Source organism: Pipistrellus hanaki, assembly GCF_964339955.1.
Source record: "Pipistrellus hanaki genome assembly, chromosome: 3".
Taxonomy (NCBI): Eukaryota; Metazoa; Chordata; class Mammalia; order Chiroptera; family Vespertilionidae; genus Pipistrellus; species Pipistrellus hanaki.
Window position 1 is genome coordinate 183,756,980 of NC_140505.1, and position 25,690 is coordinate 183,782,669.

The 25,690-nt window shown below is 60.1% G+C and overlaps 1 protein-coding gene across 8 annotated transcripts in view; it reads right to left on the reverse strand.

The window, feature by feature from the left end:
* The window catches only part of LOC311618978 (uncharacterized protein), a 46,421-nt gene that overhangs the window by 11,270 nt on the left and 9,461 nt on the right, over positions 1 to 25,690 (reverse strand). The window contains exon 3 of one of the 8 annotated variants that reach the window (XM_084876824.1): positions 1,798 to 1,928. The exons of the other annotated variants lie outside the window; for them this stretch is intronic. Within the exon in view, the coding sequence (XP_084732950.1) occupies positions 1,798 to 1,928 (131 nt within the window). The remainder of the gene's footprint in view (positions 1 to 1,797; positions 1,929 to 25,690) is intronic. 8 annotated transcript variants of the gene reach the window in all.

Below are 25,690 nucleotides of genomic sequence, written 5' to 3' on the forward strand. Positions count from 1 at the left end.
GGCTCCCTACTGCTCTGGGGCAACTGGGGTCTGTGGGGCTGGCTCCTGCTCTCCTCCCGTGCCCTCCTGCCTCCCCACACCACCACCACCAATTAAAATGGTCGGATTGGACCATAACCGGTTTGGCTCAGTGGATAGAGCATCGGCCTGCGGACTCAAAGGTCCCAGGTTTGATTCCAGTCAAGGGCATGTACCTTGGTTGTGGGCACATCCCCAGTAGGAGGTATACAGGAGGCAGCTGCTCGATGTTTCTCTCTCATCGATGTTTCTGACTCTTTATCCCTCTCCCTTCCTTTCTGTAAAAAAAAAAAAATCAATAAAATATCTTTTAAAAAAATAAAATGTTCGGATTGGGGTCCTTCTGATGGTTCCCACTGCCCCCTGGGCTTTCTCCATCATAACTGGGCTCATAACTGCAGCTTTTACACCCGGACTGAGCTCCGGATTGGAACCCAGCACCAGGCCCCAGAAGGTGCTCAGCACAGATGGGTTAGTGACTGAGGAAAGAGCCTGCTCCCCCTTAGAGATAAGGACATGGAGGTTCAGAGCAATGAATGACTTGCTCAGGATCACAGCATCTGTGTGAGACAAAGCCCAGATGTCAGCCCAGGTCTGTGGTTCCAATGTCAGTCTTTCCCACTCCCTGGAAAGGGGGTGAGGGAGGGGGTGTGCCTGTGGGGTCAGCTTCTGCACAAATCTTCGGGGACTCGAACAGAGATAAGGATTAATAAGGAGATGGGACTCCTACCCAGGATGTCACTGCCACGACCTTGACCTAGCCACGTGACTCCCAGAGCCTCAGTCTGCTCATCTGTAAAGTGGGAAGGAGCCCCGCCTCACGCCCCATCTCAGAGGGTCACTGTGGGGGCAAACACTCAGGTCTTGGAGAAAGCCCGTCCTGCTAACATCTGAGGGACCCCCTTCCCCTCCAAGCCCATCTGCGGTGGCCTCAGCAGACGCTCCTCAGAGCTTGGAACCTTCTAGGATGGGAGATGTCCCAGTAGACAGATACAAACCCCCCTTAGTGAGCACTAGTGGGAGAAGCATGGGGGGAGGGGGAGTTGGAGGGTCAGATCATGACCTTGGGCCAAAAGCTCCCCTCTCAGCCTGGGCATCCTCACCTGTGAAGTGGGACCCTCAATGCTCCTCTCTTAGGGTTGCCATGGGGACTAAATGTAAAGGGCCTGGCCCCGAGCAGGCTCGACCCCTATAGGGCCACAAGCTCCTATAGGAAAGGGACCCTTCGACCCCTATAGGGCCACAAGCTCCTATAGGAAAGGGACCCTGAAGGGTGTCCCAGGGAGAGAGCGGGGAGAGGGCGCAGGACAGAGCAGGACCATCTGTTCTCGATGTCCATCCTCAGCAGCCCACAGAATAGAGCTCTCACCCCCACGTATAGCCCTGGGCCCGCCCTCCCTCTCTAAGCTCAGACCCAGGACATCTCACAGCCCACCTGTGTGTCCCCTGGGCCTCTGCTCATGCTGTCCCGAGCCTGGGGTGCTGTCCCCACACCTCCCCACCCTCTGCAGCCCGGAGCAGCTCTCAGGTTTCCTCTGCGGGGAGTGGTAAGCCTCCCTGCTCTACCCCATCCCCATGGAATCCTGGAAGGACCCTAGAGTCTGTCTCACCCCTCCCCTTCCCCCCTATTTTACAGATGGGCAAACTGAGGCACAGACAAGGGAGGACTGGAACCCAGGAATCTCTGCTGCTTCCAGCCCCGCAGGCAGCTTCTCTCCTGGCTCCGAGCTGTCGTCCAGCCCTGGCCTGTCCTCTCCGAGCCCCCCAGCCTGGAGCTACCTGAGGATGGGGCCCCCGTCTTCCTCGCTGCTCCCCCACCCCAGTGCCTAGCCTAAGGCCTGGCGCATAGTAGGCACTCAGTAAATGTCTGTTGAATTGAATTGCGCTCAGGGCGGCCAGTCGTCTCTGCTCTGTAAGAGAAGCATAGAGTTAGTGGAGCTGTTCCCATGGCGACGGGGGTGGGAACCAAGCTGGCGGGTGAGGAGTCTGGCCTCCCAAGGACCCTGAGGGCCCGGGAAGGAGATGGGGTCTGGGGAGCTGGAACCTCGGACTTAGATGAGTCCGAATTCTGTCCCAACAGGCAGCGTGGCCCTGGCGAGGGAGGCCACCCCGGGGGCCTCGGGGGCCTCATCTCTGCAGCAGAGATGGCACCCGAGTCCCCGGGGGCTCTGACACTGCGCGTGACGAGGACTGGAAGAGGCGTGAGGCGTGACTCCGGCGCCCACGCATTGGGTGCTCAGAGGCTGGCCCACAACGCCGGTGGGGACTGTGCCCGGTTCCACAGATAAGGAAACTGAGGCTCGGAGCGGGGTGGCTTGCCCGAGGCCACGCAGCCCATGCACTCGAAGCCATGCTGTGTACACGTCTCCCTGCAGAGCTGGAGGGAAGCGAGGCAGGACCACAGACGCCAGACAGATCCCGAGCCCACCACCGAGGGGCCCAGGCCCAGGCAGGAGACATTCTCCAGGCAAAGGACCCAGGGTTAGCCCCGGGCTGTGAAGGGAAAGTAAGCTCTGACCCCACAGCCCCGAGAGGGCTCAACGCCACCCTGAGGTCCGCAGGCTGCAAAGGCCCGGGCCGGCCGTTGTGAACATAGGTCAGCAGAGACTATTCATACGCAGCCGGGCCAGCACGCAGGGCCACGCCGAGGAGCAGCCCGCGGTGCTGTGACCCTAGCCCTGCCCCACAGCCCCTTCCCCTTGGGCCTCGGTTTCCTCATCTGTCAGCAGCATGCCACCCCATGGCCATGATGGCTCAGGTTCTTCACCCAACGACCTACAGCTCCCTGAACCAGCCAGGTGGACAGCAGGGAGGCCCGCGGAGCCCTAGCCAGAGACCCGGGAGGAAAGGAGCAAGATGCAAGACCGGCTCGGGCCGGGTCTACAGGACAGCCCAGGGAGGGGTCAGGAGCTGGCCTGGAGCTGGGCAGAGTCAGGGAAAGGGGCCTAGGCCCCCGCCATTCACTCATTCACTCCCACAACCATCCTCAGCATCTCCTGGCAGGAGCAGGGGCCTCGAAGCCCCAAGACACAGCGTAGGTGGGAGCACCAGTCGGGGAGACGATGAGATAAACAAGCACCTCTCCCAGGCCCTCCCTGCCCACGGCCAGGCGGGGCTGCCCTCCGACTCCAAGGCCCAGCCCAGCTCGCATCAAGCGGCCCTGGTTTCACACCTGCCTTCTGCCCAGACAGGGGCAGGGAGGGGGTCTCACCCGTAAACCCAGGGCCCAACCCTGTGCCCGGGAGGCGCCCCTTAAATGTTCCCAGGCTGCAAGGAGCAATAAGGCACCGTGAAAGCATAAAAAGACGCCCGTGCACAGGGCTGAGATGTGTGCCCTGGGCCGGGGGTGAGGGGGGGCGCGGAAGGGGGGAGGGAAGGTGGGGCTCTCATGTTCCACCCACTTGAAGGATGAAGAAGCTGAGGCTGAGGGAGACTAAGGGATGTGCTCAAGAACCAGCACCCACAGCCCCCAGGAATGAGACAGGGGCCCGGCTGCGTATGAATAGTCTCTGCTGACCTATGTTCACACCGGCCGGCCCGGGCCTTTGCAGCCTGCGGACCTCAGGGTGGCGTTGAGCCCTCTCGGGGCTGTGGGGTCAGAGCTTACTTTCCCTTCACAGCCTGGTGCACACGATCCTTTCCCCCCCACCCAACCCCGGGGTGCTCTAAGGATCACAGGGGTGCCGTTTGCAGAGTCTGAGACCCCCAATGAGCCGGCACAGGTGAGGGGTCAGTGTCCTATTTTCTCACCCAAGTCTCAGAGCAGCCCTGGGTGGCAGGCAGACCCTCACCCGACAGGCAGAGAAACCGAGGCTCCCAGAGGTGACGCAGGACGAACCCCAGGCCCAACAGACGTGAAGGCCCTTTTCCGGTCAGTGCATGGAGGGACCCTCCTGCTGGCCAGTGGTCCCACCTGTAGCCCCTCTGAGCTTCACGGTGAGGGTGCAGACGGGGACCCTGCTGGCTCGGCAGCCTGGGCCAGCCCTCTCTGCGCTCCGGCTTCCCCAAGACCCGCCTCCTCTGCCCCAGCACGAGCAACTGCTGCGAGGAACCAAGGGGTCGTTTAAAGAGACAGCCCCCCTCCCCTGACAATCTGTAAAGTCTGTCCATATTTAAAGGGGTTTATTCCTGTTTGGCCTTCCCCAGCCACTTCTCTGCCATCCTTTCTAGAAAGGCTATGACAGTTATCAGGGGCTCAGCCTGCGCCTGCCCTGAGCTAAGGACGGTCACACGTTTCATCCCCAAGATCCCTGGAACCAGGCGCTGTGTTTATGCCCACTCTGCAGATGAGGAAACTGAGGCTCAGAGAGATCCGGTGACTCTTGCAAGATCACTCAGCAAGACACAAGAGCCCTCAGCCAGGACCCTGACTCTGCAGCCCTGGGCGCCACTGGACTCCTCCGCTCCGTGAATGCCCACCTGCTCCCCAGCTTATCCGGCTTCCCAGACGCATGTAATATTCATATTCCCAGCAGCAGCGGCAGCGGCTCACGCACGCCTTCCCAAGGCCTTGAGAAGCCCCATTAATCATTCAGACACACCTGCATATTCATTAACTTCCGAATTAATACAGAGGCCCTTATTACTTCGGGCCTGCTGCCTGCATTAAAGACATTCGACTTCATTCATTATTAAACTCCCCTGATAAATGATCGCCTTCCTCCTTCACAGAGAGGGGCGGCGCCCAGGCCCCCAGGCCAAGCGGGTCTGCTCCCAGCACCAGCTGCTGTGTGACCTTGAGCCAGGCCAGCGCCCTCTCTGGGCCTCCTGTATGTTTACCTGGGAAAATCAGGGAAGGACGGTCTCTAAGCACGGCCCAGTCTCCTCAGAGTCACGCCCATCCCATGCTTTCTCCAACTCCCATGTACTTTCCCTGCACGGTCTTTCTTGCACTCTACATAACCCTCTGTCGTCCATGAAACAGAAGCCCGTCTCCCTCCGGTTTTCCTGATCCTCCCCACCCGGGGTCTCCACGCACACCGGCCTGGGCTCTGCAGCCTGTGGGCCTCGGGCCTGGCACCGGCCCACCATTTCGAGGACATCTTCTGTGTCCGAGCTAAGCTGGCCTGGCAGACCATGACATGTCCCAACTCATAGAGGCCACTGACCCCAGAGCCAACAAGGTCAGCTCCAGCTGCAATACCACAGCGACGACAGCAACAATAATAATAATAATACCCCCATTTCCTGAGCAGGTACCATGCCCCGGGCCTGTGCTAGGTCCCAACTTCCTCATCCTCCTTGGAACAACCTCTGCTTTACAGCTGGGCAAGCCCAGGTCAGTGAGGCCCAGGCCGTCTCCCCAGGAAGCTGTGCAGCTGTAACCCGGGTCTCTCTCACAGTCACACGTGCCAGGTGCCACCTCGCTCTGGCCAGCCTTCCGCCTCCACTGCACGGAGCTCCAGTGTGGCCCGCCCACCACCGTCGCGGCGGCCAAGCCACTGCCTCCTGCAAATGCTGGGCCTGAGGCTTCGCTCCCGGAGCCTCCGGCTGTGTGACTGTGGACCCTTCACCGAACCTCTCTGTGCCTGGGTCCCACCCCCTGGAGCACACCTGACCCTGCCCTCTGCCTTACCCCTCCCCGCCAACCCATCCCAGTACCTGTAAGGCCACACCTGTGTCCAAGCCTCCGCTGGCTCTTCTCTGAGTGACAACCACCACCTCCAGCCCCGGGCTTTCTCCCTCTGCTCTGTTCAGCTGCCAGACAGCCTCTCAAAATGCCATCCAGCACGAATCCACAGAAAGCCCTTCCAGAAGCTTCTGTGGCTCCCAGAATAAAACCAGAAGTCTTTCTTGAAGATCAAGGCCCCACATGACCTGACCCAGCCGCCCACTGCAGACCCTTCCTCCTGTGTTCTCCCCAGGCAGCTCTCCCTCCCCCCACGGTGAGTCTCCCCATGCTTACCCCACCCTCGGGCCGCGGGGCGAGCACAGTGTCCCGCCTTAAGCGCCCGGGGCTGTGGCCAATGAGGACCTGGCCAAACTTCATCTGCGTGCAGATACAGGCCCCCCCCACACACACACACAGTGTAACAGGATGGCAGCTCATCAGGCCCATTTCTCACATGAGGAAACCAAGGCTCAGAAAGACTAAGCGGCCTCCAGTCACCCTGGTCAGGGCTGAGGCTGGGACGTGAGCCCTCCTCTCTGCGCCTGCGCACAGAGCACTCAGTAACCATTTCACTCCTCCGTTTGCACAGCCTGCGAGGTGGGCGTTATATTATCCCCGTGTGAGAGATGAGGACGCTGAGGCCAGAGAGGGGAAGCCGCTCGTCCAAAGGTACACAGCTAGAGCCTGGGACACACCCAGTGTAGCCACGGCGCTCAAGGTGCGGTGTCGCCTACGCTGGTGCCTCGCCTTCCAGCTCTGGGGCAGCGAGGACCTGAGCAGGCGGTCCCCATGCAGGGCTCTGGCTTCCTCTGTAAGGGGGTGGGTGAGACATCCTGGGGGTCCCTTCAGCCATGGCCCATTACCCACAGACCTGTGGGCCTACCACCACCAGGTCCTGGGCCGGCAAACTGGCCTGCGGGGGACCAGCAGGGGGCGGAAACCCAGGCTGGGAAGGGGCAGGGAGCACCTTCGGGATTCGGGGACAAGCCCCTGCCTGCTGTCACCAAGAGCAGCAGCACGAAACCTGGGAAAGCCCAGAAGAGAGGCCAGGGGTGCTGCTACGCCCCAGAGGGGACCCCAGAGGAGCCACAGCCTGCCAACCACGCAGCCTGCAAGCACCTGCTGCGTGCCCAGCCTAGGATGCCTGGCACCACATGGAACTCACGGGCCAGGAGGGGACTCGGGCAGATGGAAACCTAGTTCACACCCCCTGAAGATGGCAGCTATGTAAGGAAACCCTCCTGTGAATTACTGTGTAAAGTAAATGACCAGTCTCTAATATCTATACTAATAAAAGGGTAACATGCTAATTAGACCAAGGGACCTTCCAGATGTCCTTCTGGACAAAGCCATGGTGGTAGGGCAGAGGCAGAGGTGGTTAGGGGCGATCAGGCCAGGAGGGGAGGGCAATGGGGGTGATCAGGACAGCGGGGGGGCGGGGGGAGCAGTTGAGAGTGAGAAGGCCGGTAAGGAGGGGCAGTTGGGGGCAATCAGGCTAGTGGGTGGGGGTACGCAGTTGGAGGCGAAAAGGCCGGAGGGGGGTGCAGTTGGGGGCAAGCAGGCTGGCAGGCAGAGTGGTTAGGGGTGATCAGGCAGGCAGGTGAGCAGTTAGGAGCCAGCAGCCCTATGGGATCAGGCCTAAACTGGCAGTCGGAAATCCTCTAAGGGTTCCTAGATTAAAGAGAGTGCACTGAGCCACTAGTCTCTTATAAAATACCTAAAGAATCGCAGATTGGGCTTGTTTGAAGTCAGGTACCACTCCTGGCCTTCTGGGTGCTGTATCATCACACACCCACCCTGAGAGTGGGGACCATGGCCAAGTCCCCCTCCGTCCCTGCTCCACACGTTGGGGACCAGCACGCAGCTGGTGCTCAGTAAGTTCTGGCCAAGCAAACGCCACCAGCACACTCACTTCCATGCCCCGTATCAAAGCTCCTGTATGTGGGACCTCCCCTGCCCCAGTGCACCCTGCTCCGGGCCCTGCACCCCCCTGGGTCCTTTAGGAAAGGCCAGAGCTGGCAGCTCCCTCCGACCTCCAGGCCGCTGTCACGCAGCAGGTGAGGAAAATGGACCCGAGGGGGCAAGAGCCTTGCCAAGGCCACATGGACCCCCCCCACCTGACTCCACCTGATTCCAGGCGCCCCTTCCTGTCCTAGCCCCCTAAACACCGCTGCTCCTCCCTCCGGGTGGGTGGCCTCATGCCCCTGGTCACCCAGAGCCCGGCCTTTGCCTGCTGGACACACCTCCACAGGTGCCCTCAGATGCCCAGGCTCAGCCAGTCCAGGTCCTATCTCGCCCACGCCCACTCCTGCACCTCTTGGTCAAGGTCAGCACCACTCCACCTGCTCGCTCAGGCCACAGATCCCGGCTTCCTCCTCAACTCCTCCCCTTCTCACCAGAGGTAATTAGACCAGACACCAAGTCTGCCACCTCTGCCCTCAGCATGTCTCCCCCTCACAGGACAGGCCACCACCATCACTGCCCCGGTTGCCACTCTGGCCTCCTTCTCCTTCAGCCCCTAATACTGGGGCCCGAAGGAATGTTCTAGAGGGGAGCTCTGATGCTTCTTCTCCTGCTCGAGATCTTTCTAGGGCTCCCCACACCCCAGGAACAGAGGCCAAGATCCTTACCGGCCTTTGATACGTCCGTGAGGGGGACCTACACCTTCCCAGCTCCCGCCCCAGCACACAGCTCTCCTCACCTTCCCTGCCCACCCTGCACTGGCACACACCCTCCCCTCTCCCTGCCACTGGCCACCATCCCTGTCAGCCCGACCAGCTTCAGCTCCGGCATCACCTCCCCCGGGAAGCCCGCCCTGAACCCTAGGCCTGGCTTTACCGCTCCGAGGCACCTTCACCTCCACCTGCAACAAGCAGCACCCCCCAACCCGGACAGCCACCATTTCCTTCCTCAAGGCCAAGAAGGCGCATGTGCCCTTCGATGCCCCCGTGCCAGCAGGAGACCTGGAGCATGGGAAACTGAAAAAGCAAAAGGACCCCACAGCCCCCAGGCATGCAGTTCCCAGAGGCCTCTGTCCCCACCACCCAGCCCCGGTGCTCTGAGCAGGCTCAGGGCTCATCGTTAACGCTGCTGACAGCAGGGCTCCCAGCCGTTAGCATTCCCGTTATCTCCATCAGAGCAGGGACCGGGGCGGTGGCTCCTGCGCCCACAATGGGCAGTGTGGTCAGGCAGGTGCAGGGAAAGCGAGCCAGTGTGAATAGGCCCCCTACCGGAGCCTGCCTGGGCCAGCGGCCCTGAACTAGGCTCATGGACCCCGTTGCAGATGACACAGGCCCCAAGACCAAGCAGCAGAGCAGGGTCCCACAGCCAGTGGGGGCTGAACGAGGGGTCAGAACTGGACTCCTGCTCACTCTCAGGGCATTTAGGCGAGCAGGCACGGAGGAGAGAGAGCACCAAGTCTGGGGGCCCAAACAGCTTGGATTCAGACCCTTGCTAGTACCCCACCCCGCTGTGTGGCCTCAGGCAGGCTGATCAGCCTCTCTGAGCAGATGTCTTATCTGTCCCTGGGCCCCCCCCCCCCCCCCCCGAGATTGCCACGGCCACGCACGGCCGGTAACTACCAAGCATCGCTCAGGCCCGGCTGCAGGTGGATTACCTCATCCGATCCTCTCCACACCCCCGCGACGGGCGGGCTCTAAAAGCAGCCCCATTTCACAGACAACAAAGCGAAGGCCCGGGGTCAGAGGATCTGCAGCTGTGCGCGTGGAGCTGGGTGCGCAGGGCTGGGCAGAGAAAGCAGAGCCTCGGGGTCCTCACTAATGATATTTCTTCCCGGCTCAGACTCTCCCTTTAATCCTTCAAAGGCATCCTGAATAGACTGCCCTCCCCCACCGCCTTCCACCCACCTGCTGTGTCCTCCCTCCCACGGCCACTGAGCCCAGCGCTCACCTCTGCGCCCTGATCAAACGCTGCCTCTCCCTCTCCCGCCCTCCCCGTGCTCCACACCCTTCCTCCTCCCCGCGGCTTCGCCAGCCCTCATTAGTGCTCCCGGACAGGTGCGCAGTCCCCCCATCGCCCTGCCTGCGCCCTTCCTGAGCAAGGGTCTGAATCCAAGCTGTTTGGGCCCCCAGAGGCAACTTCCCCAAGCCCAGGCACAAGTGGGTCAGAGTCCTGCTCAGAAGCTTCCGGTGCCTCCCTGGTCCCTATCCCAGCACTCAAGACCCTCACGACCCTGTGCGCCGGCCCTGCCTCTGCCAATCTGCCCTCCAACGCCTCCTGTAAGGAGGACACTAAACACACCGGCGCACATACACATACCACGCATGCACACGTGTGCACACACATGACCCCCACTCCTCTGGCAGTGGAGTCCCCTGATTCCTCCCATACTTGAGACCACTTCCTACCCCCCCCCCCCCCCGTCTCTACCACCACCAGCTTCCCACCCCTCCAGCCTCACCCAAGAGCAGCAGCTCCGAGAACCCCCTTCCCAACGCCTCGGCTCTTCCCGCTCTGTGCCTGTGTGAGCACGTCATCCACACCCGGTTCCGAACACCCAGAGTGGCCGCTGCTGCTGGGAGCCGAACAGCCCACACTCCCTCTCCTGGCCTGGAGGGCTCTTTGGAGCTCTCCCTCCTCCCCAGAATCCCCGATCCTCCTTCCTGTGAGAAGGCCAGGTCCCAGCACTGTGACCTTCTCACCCTGCTCTGAACTCACACCTCCTGACCTTTCCCCTCGAGATGCCCAGGACTGGCGTGCCCGCCTGCCCCATCTCCACCGTGTGAATGCCACTCCTTACGCAGGACTCAAAGCTGCCTGCCTCCTACAGGAAGCCCTCTCGCCCCACCAGGCATCTGCCTCCCCGCTGGGCCGTGGAGTCCCTGAGAGCAGGGGCTGCTGCCATTCACCCCGGGCCCACGTCCTGCACGATGTGTGGCCCACAGCAGACGCTCTAGGACAGTCTGCCGAGCAAACGCCCTCATTCCTCCTGGAAGCAGAGGGAGCCAGCGCATTAGCCCCCAGCCAGCACGAATCGGGCCCTTCTCCCCTCCTCCGCCAGCCTCCGGCGCTCACCTGAGCCGCGACCATCATTTCACCTTCCTCCCTGACTTCCACCGCCCTCGCCTGACTCCCGTGCACTCGGAGTAAAGCCCTCCGCCTTTCCTGACTTCATTTCCTCGCCCTGCAGCTCCCGACCCTCGCTGCCTCTGCTTACTGAACGCAGCCTGGAAGGCAGGACCCCCTTCTCACTCCTCCCAAGACCCCCAGTGCCTACCACAGAGCAGGAGCCCGAAAGTCTCCTGGGACAAACCAATGGGCGAGGGAGGGAGCGCCGGGTTCAAATCCCACGCTTCCGCCTGGGCCTCCGGTTCCCCCTCTGCAGCGGCTGGCACACCGCGGTCTTCGCCGGGCCTGCCCTGCCGGGGGATCTGAGCCGCAGATGGCACCTGCCGGAAAGTGCTCTCAACACCATGAGTCACTCCACACCTGGAAGGGACTTTTAATTCCAAAGGATTGAAAGCCGAGGCTGAGGCTGTTTCACACACGCCTCCGTGTAATACCATTTCTCCAGCCCCAGGGCAGTGCGGGCGGCCCGGTGATCAGGACAGATGTGGCGCTGTCTGAGGACGCAAACAGCTCCGGGGATCGCGCAGGAGCCAGCAGAGACCTGGAGGACCGCGGGGAGGGGCAGGGCTGCAGGACGAGGCGGCCCGGGCCGGGGAGGGTGTCCAGTCAGACCTCCTAGGGGTGTCGAACTCAATCAGAGAAGGGGCCAAAATCTAAAATCCAGCCTAAATCGCGGGCCGAATGGTTTACTGAACAGTCATAAACTGACAATGTCATAAACTGACAGCGGAGTGCAGTGATGACAGCGCGGTGCGGGCCACATTGCAAGGCCTGGCGGGCTGGATTTGGCCTGCGGGCCTTGTGTTTGACACATGAGTTAGAGGAAGATCATCCCTCGCTCTGGCCCGTGGGAAACAATGAGACTCCAAAGAGCCAGGTCAATTAGCAAAGGGAGCACCCCCCCTAACCCCCCGTCCTCCCCAAGCTAATGTCATCTTAGATACGTGGCATCATGGGGAGGGCACAACCTAGGAGGTTTTGTCCCCATTTTACAGATGAGGACATTGAGGCCCAGAGAGCTAAAGCCACTTGCCCACAGCTCTTGGGCAGCAAAGGTGGTGGGCCTCCTGCTCCTTCTGAGGCCCCCGGAGGGGCTGGGAAGAGTTTCTGGAACATTCGGCCTCTGAACTCAGGGCCCAGCTGCTCCCAGAGACAGTACGGAGAGCCACAGCCACAGGAAACAGGGGCCGCAGCTGGATCTGAAAGTCACCAACTACAGCCCCAGCAAACCCTCCAGAGCGGGAGCTGCCTAATGTGAGCCGGTGGGGGGGGTGGGGGGGTGGGAAGGGGGGCGGCTGCCCCCGGAGGCGGGAGATTTCCTGTAAGCACACTGGGCCCAGGCAGCCTTTCCCTTAATGCATGCAAATGAAGGGCATAAATTTCTGCTTACTTAACTTCACAAATGTTAACAAGCTCATAAAAAATAAGTTATTCTTCCTGAGCTCACAGCACCCTGCGTTTGTTTAATTCTGTTTCTCCTCCCTCCCAGCCTCCTCTGCGAGAGACAGGAAAAGCCGCAGCTTTTGGTGTTTCCCTGCCCAGCGGGCCTGTCCGCCTGCCTCCCCTCTCTCCACCAAAGAGCTGAGAGAAAACCCCAGATGAGGAACCGGGAGGCCCAGGGACGAGCCCTGCTCCCTCCCCTTCCCCGAGGCTGTGTGACCTTGGGCTCTGACTTAACCTCTCTGGTTGGATGGCCTCATCTACAGAAAAGGAACTGCACTTGCAGCCCGCCCGCCTCGGGGTTAGTGTGAGGATCAGACAAGATAATCCCAGTAAAGTGCTTAGCTCTTCCCGGTGCAATCAAACCCTCAATAAAGGTTAGCCCTCGTTATTATGTAAAGGAGAGTTAAATACCGACCCCCCCCCCCAATTAATCCATTTGTAGCTGTCCCTCTGGGACAGCTGACAGCTCCAAATACGGCCTGGGGATCCCTGTTGCTGCCTGCTCAGTGTTGGATACAAATCCCAGTTGGATGCTGTTAGGCAGACCCTGAGCCTCACCCACCCTATTGCCTTCCCCCGGGGCCAGAGGCACACCTTCAAGTGGCCTGGCCTCTGTGGGTGCGTGAAGCTGCCACCCTAGTTTAACTCCTCAAAGTTAAACTGCAGTCGGCAAACTGCGGCTCTCGAGCCATATGCGGCTCTTTGGCACCTTGAGTGTGGCTCAAATACCACGGCCTGGGTGAGTCTATTTTGAAGAAGTGGCATTAGAAGAAGTTTAAGTTTTAAAAATTTGGCTCTCCAAGAAATTTCAGTCGTTGTGCTGTGGATATTTGGCTCTGTGGACTATTGAGTTTGCTGACCACTGGTATCAACATTAGACCCAGCTGACAGATAAGGAAACTGAGGCTTACAGAAGGGCAGCCCACAGTAAGAGTCCAGTCACCAGTCCTAGCCCATTTGCTCTCCTGAGCCTCTGCCCCACCATGCCAGCTTGAGAGATGCCTTCTCGGCACTGGACAAAGCAAATGGCCCATGAGCCACCAGCCAAGCAGGAGAGACGGCACTTGGCCTCCACGGGCTCAGCCTGTTCTGGGACCAGGTGGGGAGCTGAGCAGGAGCTAGAACCTGTCCTGGGCCTCATCCCAGCCCCGCAATGGACATGCCAAGCCAGGGTGGCACTCCCGTGTGCCAAGCCCAGCAGAGCCCAGCGCTGGGGACTCCATGCGATGGGAGACAGGGGTTCGAGCTGGCACACCCCCCTCAGGTCCCCTCTCTCTCCTCCACCTTGAGGGCACCTCCAGGAATGGCCCTGGCCTGACGCTGCACCTCGCTGGCAGTGGCACAGGAAGCCATGGGGTGGTGGCCACAGACTAGATACCACCCCGGGACTTCCCGTGGCTCCCCTGGTGGGCGTGGAGATGCCCATTTTCAGACAAGGAACTGGAACCACAGAGAAGCTAAGCAATCTGCCCAGGACCATACAGGAAGAAGCAGAGCGAGGCGAGCTAGCAGAGAGACCGAGGGGCAAGGACAGAGCACACACTCCTGCTGGTTGGTGTCCAGGGGACACATCGGAGGGACGCGGGCTCCGCGGATAAGAGGGACAAGACTGGGAGGGAGGAGGGCCCAGGCAGCCCCATCACTGCGGTCCACTGGCTCCCATCACTGCCGCCTGCCTCTGCGTGCCCACCGCTAGTCCCTGCTTTCTCAAGTCCAGGCCACTCCGTTCTTCCTCTCACCAGTCTCAAACCGCCCCTCCGGACCTCTCCCCGGGCAGGTGCTGAACAGAGTGTGGCTCCCAGCGGTGCAGGGCCCAGCCCACGTGGCAGAGCTGGAGACTCGAACCCAGCTCCCACACATCCTCCTCCTCTCCTTCCAGAAACCACCAGCTGCAGCAGGGGGAGAGGGAGGGGCCATGGCCTTGGTGGGCGGGGCCATGAGCTGCAGGGGTGGAGCCTGGCTGGTGGGGGCGGGCCGAGAGAAAAGGCTGGATCTCGGTCCGGTCCTGGTTGCCCTGGCAACAGGACTAATTAATTCCAACTCGGGCTCCATCTGTGCCTTGGCTGGATGGGCGGTTTGGGCTCGCGGGTGTTTGTTTTGAAGGAAGGGAGAAGAAGGGGGAGGAGCTGGGAGGCCGTGGTCCAGGGGGGCCTGGCGAGGGGCTGGCACCACCCTCCTCACACGCAGCACCCCACCCCCAACAGGAAGAGGCAGGCCGGCCCTCCGAAGACATCACAGACCTCCTCTCTGGCGGCTCATCAGGCCCAAACTGCACCTGGCACAGTCAGCACGCCCCGAGGAGAACACTGGCTCCACAGGGAGAGAGAGAGACTTGGGTTCGGATGCCAGGTCAGCTGAGTCTCAGCTTCCCCCTCTGCAAAATGGGCAGCACCGCTGGCTTCAAAGGTCTCTTAGGAATATGAGAGGGAGGTCCCCGGGGCAGGGCACCTGAGGGGTCCCCTCTATGCTGGGAGCAGGCTTTGCGGAGGGTGATCCTGGTCAAGGACCTCCCCTACACACTTTTGAGGAACTGGTTGTGGTGTGGAAGTTGGAGATGAAGACCCCAGGCTCGGCCAAGTTCCAGTGGGTCTCAGAAGCCAGTGTAAGGATTCTGGATCTTAGCCCAGGGACGGTGGGGAGCCAGTGGCATGCTGGGAGCTCATGCCAATGACAGAGGGGCAAGGGCGAAGGCCCAGGCCAGGGACAGTGATTGGATGCAGGCAAGGGCAGCGGGTGGAAGGCAATGGAAGAGGTGAGAGCAGGGCTCAGTGATCTGCTAGGGTGAGGACAGGAGACCCGGGTGGGTGCAGCTGACTCAGGGTCCCGGTGGGTGTCAGTGAGGGTAGTGCCCACCCTGGAGCAGGAGCCTCAGAGAAGGAGCAGGTGGGCCCAGGTGAGGAGGAGAGAGGAAGGGTCAGCACGGGACAAGGTGAGTTTTAGGAGCCAGAGGAACACCCAAAGGTCTTGTTTCGTGAGCAGGTGGCCCTATCAGACACCCCGCAGCCAGAGGCAGGGCACGGCAGAGACGGAGCCCGGGCACCGGTGCCACGGCTGCTGAGAGGAGGCGGGGGCGTGGGAGCATCGCCCCAGAGCGATGAGGACCAGGATCACAGTTCCTCTCTGAACCTCAACTTCCCGTCTGTAAAATGGAAGCAAAAGCAGTACCTACCGCAGAGGTTTTCATGAGGAGGGCTGTCCCCCTGGGCCCTCCAGGGGGAGCCCCGGAGATGCAGGATCTCCAGGGACCTGCTTTCAGGGCCAGGGGGCAGGCCACTAGCCTTTGCTGAGCATCTATGTGCACCAGGTGTCTCACCTGTGCTACTACAGACCCTGCAGACAAGGGCCTCACCTTGGCTTCTGCGAATGTGAAATGGGGATAATGGGGGGCACCCAGCCGTGGCTCTCGGGATGGCCGTGAGCATGAAATATGAACACATGTGAAGCACTTGAAACCTACCTAGCACGCAGCAAACACTGAATAAATCATGCTGTCACCACTACAGCTGCAGTCACGGCTCCTCCCAACAACCCAAGCAGGCAGGGTCGCCATTGCTGTGTGACAAATGAAAAGGACAAAGGCTCCTCCAGGGCCTGGACTGGCTACCATCACAGGTCCCCCCTCCCTCCAGGACAGGGTCTGGGTCTGAGCCCTGCCTGCCCTGGCCACTCCGAGCTGTGTGACCTTGAACAGGTCACCTCCGCACGCTCTCTCGCTCGCGCGCTCTCTCTCTCTCTCTCTCTCTCAGGCTTAGGTTCTTCCCCTACAAAAGGAGGAGTCCTCTCAATTCACTATTGTCTGAGGACAGAACAAGGCAATACACAGAAGGCATCCGGCCTAGGGGCTGCACATAGTAGGTGCTCCTACTAGTTACTATGGCCAGTGATTGGATGTGCAGACCTGAAGGGGCAAACAAATGCAGATCAGCCCTCACAGTGGGGTCTCGGGTGAGATGCCCTCACTGAGCCACACAAGCACACCCCGGGGTCCCTGTCCCCCGACTTACTCCCCCACATTTCTCCACCAAGGCCCCACACTGTGCCCCATCTATGCTCCCTCCCACCCTGCCAGCTCCTGCAGCAAACACAGGGCCACGTGTGCCCCCTCCCAACCCTGTGGCCAACTGGGCAGCCCCTCCCCTTCCCCCTGCTCTGCATCTGCTCAATTAGGGAAACTAGGGAGCCAGGGAAACAAAGACTTAATTTCTGAGCTAATCAGCCTGCCTCATGCTAATTACCACCCTCCCAGGCAGTATGGCAGACTTCCTGGGGGAGGCAGAGGGGGAGGCTGGTTCCCGGGAATGATACCCCTTCCCCCAAAGCCTGAGCCATTGGCAACAGTGAAAAAGCGGGAGGAGAGGGTGGGGGGGCCGGGAGGCTCAGGCAGGTGGGGCTTCCGGGGGGACTGGGTGCATGTGGCCAGAAGCAGGGGACACAGTCCCCTGCACTAGCCCCACCCTCCCGGGCTTCCCTCTCAAGGCTCCTGCCCCATTTTCGGGACAGAATAAGGGGGGGGGGCGGGCACAGAACAGGTGCCCAGTAGGTGTCCAGCCTACGGCTTTGGCAGACAGATGGACAGATGGACACTTTTAGGCTAGAAAGTTGAGCAATGATCAGAGCGAAGCTTTTGGATCACGGCGTGGTGTGTGTGTGTGTGTGTGTGTGTGTGTGTTGCATGTGTATAAATGCACAAACAAGAGGGCTGAGGACTGGGAGCCAGGAGGCCTGGGTTCAATTCCCTGCTCAGACCTGGGCAGGTCCCTGCCCCCCTGAAATTCAGACTGACGTCACCATGAGAGAGGTGGCGGGGATGATGGCCAAGGTCACTGATCCTTCAGCAAATGCTTGCTGAGCACCTACTATGCACACACCAGGCTCTGTGCGCACAGGCTCAGCTGTGAACAGACAGGCAAGTCCCCGTCCTGATGGCTTCCTGGTGGGGGACGGGCCAGGGCGTCCACCCTTAGCCCAGGCGGTGGAGCAGGGGTGCAGAAAGGCCGCACAGAGCACCGGCCTGCAGGATGTGGGCCAGGGTGGCGGGGACGAGGCTGCTGCAGGCAGGATTGTCACTGCATGTTCTAGAAAAGGTCCCGCCCAGCAGTGAAACTTCAGCTCACCAGAATTCACTGTGTGCCCCAGTGCAAATCTCTCCCCCTCACTGGGCCTCGGTTTCCCCATTTGCAACAATGAAAAGGCAGGATGCGACAGTCTCCAAGGTTCAGCCCCCACAAGCAAGGAATCTCAGTTGTTTCTCCGTCATGGGTGTGTGTGACACCAGGATAGTGAGGTACAAGCACACACACACACATACACAAACACTCACACAGCTGATCATGTCCCAAGCCTGGGCCCCGCTGCACACTAGATACACCAGATGGACAGGTGGACAGCAGTGAGGGGCTGGCAGAGCATCCCTTCGGCCTGTCCGCTCCTGACCCCAGGTTCCTGAGTACATGCTCCCCTCCCCTGACACAGGGTCCCCCCCCAAAACTGCCTCCCTCTCACCCTGTCATGGAATCCTCACAGCTGCCCCCCACATGGAGTGCCTCCTATGTGCCCCGTGCCCCCATGCCTCACTGCACCAAATTCTCACAGCAGCTCTGACAGGTGACACTGTTACCCTGTTGTGCATATGGGGAAACTGAGGCTCAAACAGGTCGGTTGACTTGCTCAGTAGATGATACACTAGGGTCTCCAATCCAACCCGATCCCAAGCTGCCACACCTACCATGTGCCAGGACCACCTTCCTGGACCAGGGGAGCAGGCCGGCCCAGGCCCTGCCCAGCCGCTCGCCATGGATTACGAAGGGCAAGCAACCCAGCAAGGTGGTGAGGAGGGTGCCTGCGAACCAATGACCCAGGCTCAAATCCTGGTCTCACCACTGACTCACTGTGTGACCAGGGGCAGGGTCCTTAGTGCTCTTTGCCTCAGTTTCCCCATCTGTCAAATGGAGATAATGCTTCTTTGTTGGGTTGTGAGAATTTAATTTCTATAAATTTCTTAGAATTGTGTCAAGCACAGGGTGAGTGTTACTTAGGTGTCATTAAAGTCGTTAAATAAAAGGAATGAACGGCTGAAACCGGTTTGGCTCAGTGGATAGAACGTCGGTCTGCGGACTGAAGGGTCCCAGGTTCGATTCCGGTCAAGGGCATGTACATTGGTTGCGGACACATCACCGGTGGGGGGTGTGCAGGAGGCAGCTGGTCGATGTCTCTCTCATCGATGTTTCTAGCTCTCTATCCCTCTCCTTTCCTCTCTGTAAAAAATCAATAAAATATATATATTTTTAAAAGGAATAAATGATTCCCTTTGATTATATGGGCAGTCTGAGAATTGGGGTCCACAGAGGGTAAGGGGCAGAGATGAATTCAAACCCTGGACCTAGGGAACATGCCAAGGAGGGGACCCCTCCCCCAGGGGGATCAGGATAGCCCTCTGTGCCCTAGGGGAGATGTTTGGGCTGTGGAGTCAGGGGCCCCGCCAAGGGCCGAGGGGGGTCCCACCGGCTACACACAGGTGGCGTCCACGTGCTGGCAGTGCCCCCTGTGGGGGGAGGGGCGGCAGCATGTCCCTCTCCGTTTTACATACAGAGAGCACATACCAGCCTTCAGTCAGAGGAGAGGTGGGTTCATTCCTGTACATGTACCCTCTCCAACTCACAACAAACGCACATGCGTCACCCAGGACACACACACACACACACACACACACACACACACACAGCTTCCGTCCATCCACCTCCTCATGGGCTGGCGAAGGGGCACTAGGCTGCTGGGAGCAGACAGGGCAGGCCAGAGAGATGGCGGGAGGTGGAGTCAGAGAGGGGAGGACAGAGTGAGAGACACTGGAGGGTAAGGAAGCTGGCCCAGGCCCCGGGGAACCCGCTCAGAAACAGCCGCTTCATGGACCAGGCAACGTGGAAGGCGAAAGTGCTCCAGCCAACACCGCTGGGCCCGGGTTCGACCCGCAGCCTGGCCCCTCACTGCTGTGTGACCTGGGTCAGAGCCCCTCTGGGCATCACCTGCCAGTGAGCGTGGCAAGTGGATGGAGATCCTAAGGCTCTGACCCTTCAGCTCGAGGTCCTGGCTCCCCATGGAGGCCTGACCCCCACCCCTTCCCTAAGGACAGTCCCCCTACCCGGCACCCTGAGCTTCCCTGAAGCCAGGACAGAACGTCCGGATCAGCTGCCATCTCAGCCAGTCCAGCCACCCAGTCCCCAGAGCCCCTCCCCGGCCATCAGCCCCAGCACTGAAGCAGACAGAGAAGCTCGGGGCAGGGACAGGAGCCAGCAGGCACCCAACACGTGCCTGCGGAGAAGACGATGGACGATGCCTTCCTGAATCGTCTCACTGCATCCTCATAGTGGCCCTTGCTCCCATTGTACAGATGAAGAAACTGAGGTTCACTCAGCGATCTGCTCGGAGCCATGCAGCCTTCGAGGCGATGGATGAGCTGGGATGTAACCCACGCTGCCTACCCCCAAACTTACCAGCTCATTGCAAACCTTGTTCGGCAGGCCCTGGGGAGAGTGGGAGGAGCCAGAGAGGCAGACACACCCACATTTTCTGAGCCAGCGTCCCAGGCTCGGGACACAGAGGACATAGCCTGTGCCCAGCAGCCTGAGAGGTGGGGGCTGGGGTGGCTGGGGAAGCCCTGCCCAGCTGCTCCCGCCACCGGCAATCCCAACAAGCAGTTAGCACTTACTGGGCACTCACTGAAGGTCAGGCTCAGCGCTGAGCACGTTCCGGTGTCCACCTTAGGAGGCAGGTGCTGTTTTTATTCCCATTTTACAGATGAGGATGCTGAGGCACACAGTGTCTGTTGTGGGTAGAATCAGGAGGTAAACCCAGGCCTGGGCCCAAGTGCTTGACTACTGCGTCACCCACTCACAGCCCAGGAGTCCCTCCGCTCTGACTCACTGCTCCTAGCCAGCGCCCAGCGTCTGGCACTCGCAGGAAAGACCTCACCCCTTGAGCCTCTGTTTAGCTCAAGGGCTCCTGAGCCACCATCACGGGGGCACCCACTCTCCTCCGCCAACCCCTCTGTGTGGCCCATCTCCACCCAGGATGCTTGCGGGGCCTCGGTGAGCCCCCACCTCTGTCCTTGAGGCCCAGCCCTGGGTGCCAGGGGTAAGCTCTGACCTCCCATAGGCCTCAGGCTGTGTCCTCAGGGACAGAGTCTGGGTCTCAGCCTGAGGAACTAGCCATGGTCCCAGCAAGTTGGAGGAAGGCAGGAGCCCTAGGGCCCTTCTCCACCTCACAGCTCCTCCTGCACCTGGAAGGACTGCAGCTGGGTTGGAGCTGTGGCCCAGGGTGGAGGAGGGGCGGGGAAATGGCTTGAGGCAGCTTCTAGAATTCCTGCACGGTCGGTCTTACCAACCATGCAGCCCCTGGCAGCCCTGTGGGCCTACTGTGTACAGAGACTTCTCTCTCCAACCCTCCCACCAGGAGCCGGGCAGTGCCCAGGCAATGTCCCCATTTCACAGATGAGCACATTGAGGTTCAGACACATGTAACTACTCAGCACTGGGATCTTACCCAGCATGCCTTGCTTCCAACCACAGAACAGTCCCTCCTGTAATCCCTGCCCTGAATCCAATCCCTTCCCAGGCCTCAGGGACCGCCTCTTCCAGGAAGTCTTCCCAGAACTCAGGGAGCCTCCACTCATTCAGAGAGCAGATTGAACCCCAAACCCACAGTGCCTCCACCCTCAGACTAGGGCTCCTGGGAGTTGAGGCTCTATCCCCCCTCAGATGTGGACTCCCCAAAGTCAGAGCTGAGTCCCCTCAGACAAGCATCCTGATGGCATGGTTAGGTGTCTCTCCCCGCACCACCACCCCCCCACTCCCCTAAGACTAGGGCTCCCTGAGGACAGGGTCATCATGCTCTCCTCCTTCAGACTAGAAAGTCATAAGGACAAGACTCTTACCCCTCCTCCTGCCCCTCCACTCACACAGCCCCCCAACCTGGGGTACAATACTCTGCCCCCGGCCACAAAAGCAGGACCCCGGACCGGACCGTGCCCCCACCCCCTCCTCTCCCTCTGGAGTTCCTCCAGGCCTAGCCCGTACCAGGCAGGCTACCCTGCCCCCAGGCCTGTCCATGAATCCCACCTCTGTTGGGCACCACAGACCCCCCTTTCTCCTCCCCAAACAAATGGGGTCTTGAGCAAGACACTGGAACAACCACGCACAACGCCAGATCTATTCCCTGGCCTCGCGTGGCTGCCAGCAGTGGGGGGGCGGGGGGCGGGGAGGCATGCAGGCTGGGGAAAGCAATCTATTCATTCCACAGCCCCTCGGGGTCCAGCCTCTAAAACTGGGGCCACTCTGAGCCCCATCCTGGGACCCACAGCCCGCTCTCTGGGTAACCCCAGAGCACCCCCATCCCAGGAGCCTCACTGTTCCCGCCTCTCTCCATCACACACAGGCAGAGCCTCTGAGCCTAGGTCCAAACCTGCTCTGTTCTCTGCACAGGGTTTCCCCAAACCTGAGGGGGGGCACTTGTCAAATGGCTTTAATAACCCCACTCTGCATGGGCTGCTGTGACTGGGAAGGGGTTAAGGACAGGAATGTCCCTACACACAGATGGTACTCAGTAAAAATCAGTTTCCTTCTCTCTCCTCTTTGATATCCCTCTCTCTCTTTCGGGGGGGGGGGGGGGGGGCAGGGATGGAGGGGGCTAGTGGGGCAGAAAATGGCTTGTCCCAAGCTCTTAAAAAGTCCTCTATTCAGAAGTCAAAACCTCAGATCCCTCAGGCGTGGGCAGTGGGACCTTCCAGGACTGGGGTGATTCAGCAAAGGCTGTTTTTCCACCTTGGGGAGGCGGGGGAGGCAGGGGAGGCGGGGGAGGCGGGGGAGGCGGGGGAGGCAGGGGAGGCAGGGGGAGGCGGAGGCGGGGGGGATGGGGGTGCTTGGAGCCAAGCCTGCAAATCAAACCCCAAAGTCCACTGCCTCCCAGAAGCCCGCCAAGATCATTAAACCAGCCAAGACATTACCCCCATTTTACAGACAAGTAAACTGAGGCACAGAGTGGTTAAGTAATTTACCTAAGGTCACACAGCTAGTGAACTAATTTGACAGTTCAGGCTGTTACCAAAGCTCTTCCTTAAGAGGTTTTCTGTGGTTTCATCTGTGTTCAGAAGGAAGTCCAAACTCCGGCCTGCAAGGCCAGGCCTCCCGCTGGGCGGAGTCGTGCAACAGAGAAGGCGGACAATCTGGAGCCAGGCCAACCTGGGATCAAATGCTCCCCCTGCCACCTACTTCCAGCTGCGTGTCCTCAGGCAGCTTACAAGCCTCCCGGGCCCTGCATTCCTATTAGAGTGGGATGCATTCACTATATACGTATTTATTGAACATCTATTATGTGCCAGGCCCCATTCAAGGCACTTGGGATAGAGTAGGGAACAAGACAGAAAAAAAACTCCTTCCCTCCTGGAGCTGATAATCTACCGCGGTGGGTGGGTACGTAACAGGCACATAAACAAAACGGCATGTGGTGGTGTCAGGGACTACCAGGAAACAGAAGGAGGCTCAGATCACACAGAGTGGTCAGGGAGGGCCTCCCGGAGGAGGTAGTAATGAACCGAACCGGGAGACAGCCAGGCCACACGCCCAGCAAGCAGCAACGAGCAAAGAAGGAACAGCGCCTCCTGCAGGAGGAACAGCACACGTAAAGGCTGGGAAATTAAGTGCGACCCAGAGCACGCAGGAAAGCGCCTGGCACACGGCAGATGCTCAATAAAGAGCGGCTATTGGATTATTGCTATCAAATCTCCAGCTCCTCGCGCCCACTGTCTTCTCCTGGAAAATGGGATACTGCACAGATTCAGAGGACTCCTGGGTCTCTTTCGCAAATAGGAATTCATTTAAAGCAAATGCTCGCTCCACTGCTTTTCCCTCCACTTCGCAGGTGGGGAAACTGACCCTCCCAAGATCCCACAGGCCATACATGGCAACATCAGGATGTGAGCCTGAGTCTTATCATCCCAGACCCTATGCTCCTGCCAGCCTTCCGTGGTCTCACTGCACACAGACCACTCACTACGTCTCCCCACCCATCCCAAGGCAGCGCTCCCTGCTAACCATCTCTTCTTGGGGTGAACTGAGGTCTGTGCCTGGTTGGTCCACCTCTGCCCTTTGATAGCCCTCTTCCCTAGCTCAACCTGACATGTAAAGAAGGTGGGATAGAAGGAACAGCCATGTTGTAGCCGGTTTGGCTCAGTGGATAGAGCATTGGCCTGAGTACTGGAGGGGTCCCGGGTTCGATTCTGATCAAGGGCATGTAACTTGGTTGCAGGCACATCCCCAGTAGGAGGTGTGCAGGAAGCAGCTGATGGATGTTTCTAGCTCTCTACCCCTCTCCCTTCCTCTCTGTAAAAAATCAATAAAATATATTTTTTAAGAAAGAAAGAGCGAGCCATGCCCCAGGAAGCATCTCCCAGGCACCAGGCCCTGTGCACTAACTTTATTCCCTGCTTGAGGTGAAATAGGAATTCTTCTCATCCCCATTGTACAGATGAAGAAACTGAGGCCAAGAAAGACAAAGGAACGTGCCCATGACTAGCCACCTAGAGAGTAGCAGAGTCAGGATCCGAACCAGATCTCTGTCCCTCAAAAGATGGCCACCCATCACTCCCCAGGGCCCTCCAATGCCCGCTTTGGGCATTCTTTCTGTCCCTGGCCTGGCCTGGCCCCTGGTGGCGTCATGGAGGCCGATGGGACTGACTTTCCCTGCATCTGTTCCTCCCGAGGCACCAGCACGCTGTGTGCTGTGAAGAAAGCCAGAAGGCAGGGGCTCGGGCAAGAGCTAGGGGACAAGGCCCACTGGGTTCAAGTGCACACACAGGGCCCTGGAGCAAGCAGGGGGGAACACGGGACAGGATCCGGTCATGCCCGGCCCATCCTGGCTCTGCCACCAAGGAGCTGCGGGACCCTCCGGAGGCCCTCCTCTCCCGCCCGCTTCCTGCTGCCATGAGGCCAGCTCAGTAAGGGCATGCACATGAAGGCAGGTCTCTGATGAGCAGGCACTGCTCTCCCCCCAGGGCATGTCAGAACATCCTTTCAAAAACCCGCTTCAAATGGAATTTTGATCGTGGCGGCCACTTACTGAGAGTCTGTTAAGTGCAAGAAGCCACACCAAGGGCATCACATACTTTATCCCAAGGGACAGCGACCTCGAGAGGCATGTACATCTCCATTTCACATGTGGGGAAACTGAGGCGCGGGGCTTTGCAGCTGTAAGTGCTAGAGCCAGATGACTCTGAATGGGAGGGTAGCAGAGGCTCCCGGGGAGGATGGGGGGAGGGGAATGAGGCCTGGTGAGCTGAACATCTGGGGGAGGCAGGTGCCCCAGGGTCAATCCCAGCCCCAGCGTGGGCCCACTGTGTGACCTCAGACAAGTCGCCTCCCCTCTCTGATACCTCGAAGGCAGGCACCAATGCCAGGCTTCGAGCACAGCAAGGGTGAAGGCAGTCGTGGGGGGCGGGGGGCAGGAAGGAGGATGCATCCGGGTGGGACTTGTACGTTCAAAGGCCCGGAGGCGGGAGGGCTCCAGGAGGCAGAGGCAGAGAAGTTGGCCGCAGAAGTGAGAAGAAAGGACAGACAGAGGGCACCTTGGGAGGAGGGACAGTGACGGTGCAACAGGGTCCAGTCTGGCCACGTGACAGGCAGGAAAGCACTGGATGTGGAGATACAACTCAGACCACCCACTGCACCCCCCCTCAGCCCACGTCAGCCTGTGTCCACCACACCAAGTCACAGCAGCAGCCCCTCCCCCGCCACACCCCACTGTCCTCCTGGAGCCCCCTCACCCCTACCATCCCTGCACAAGCCCCTCCAGAGCCCAGCCCTTCCCTGAGGACCTCAGCACCTCAGCAGCCACAGCCCCCCACGTGGGGACCATCACAGCTTAGAGACGCATCTCCCTCTCCCTAGCAACCACCAACACCCAGGCCAGGCTGCAAGCTTCCTTCCTCCCTGTCTCCTCCTCTCTCCATGGAGACCACAATGCCACAGAGGCGGGTCCTCTCCCCGTCACTCAGCAACCGGCAGGACAACAGCTCCCTCCACGTGGCCGCCACCAACACAGCCTCAGTGACAGCGACAGCCTCAGCCGCTCCTCTGCCCCGGGCCCAGCCGGCTCTCCCTGCCGCCTCAACACACAAGCCACCGGATCGGGCCCAGGGACTGATTCTGCCCGGCGTTTCCCGGGCTCCCAGCTCACTCCCAGGCCCTCAGGCTGCCCCTCCCCATCACAGGAAGCCCCCCCCCCCCCCCCCCCCGAGGACGAGGAGGCCATCTCCTCCCAGGCCGGCCCGGGAAGCCAGTCCCTCACCCCCACCCGATGCACAGATGCCCCCGCTGCTGAGCTGCAGGCAGGCCTGCTCGGTCTCAGCTGGGAGGAGCGGCAGGAGTGGGGTGTCTGAGCCAGCAGTCGGCAGCGGCTTCCTCCCCAGCCTCCCAGTGGACCGGTCCCAGCCCCCAAAAGGCCTGCCACTCTACCAGCTGCCTCACGGGCCCTGGGGAAGGGAAG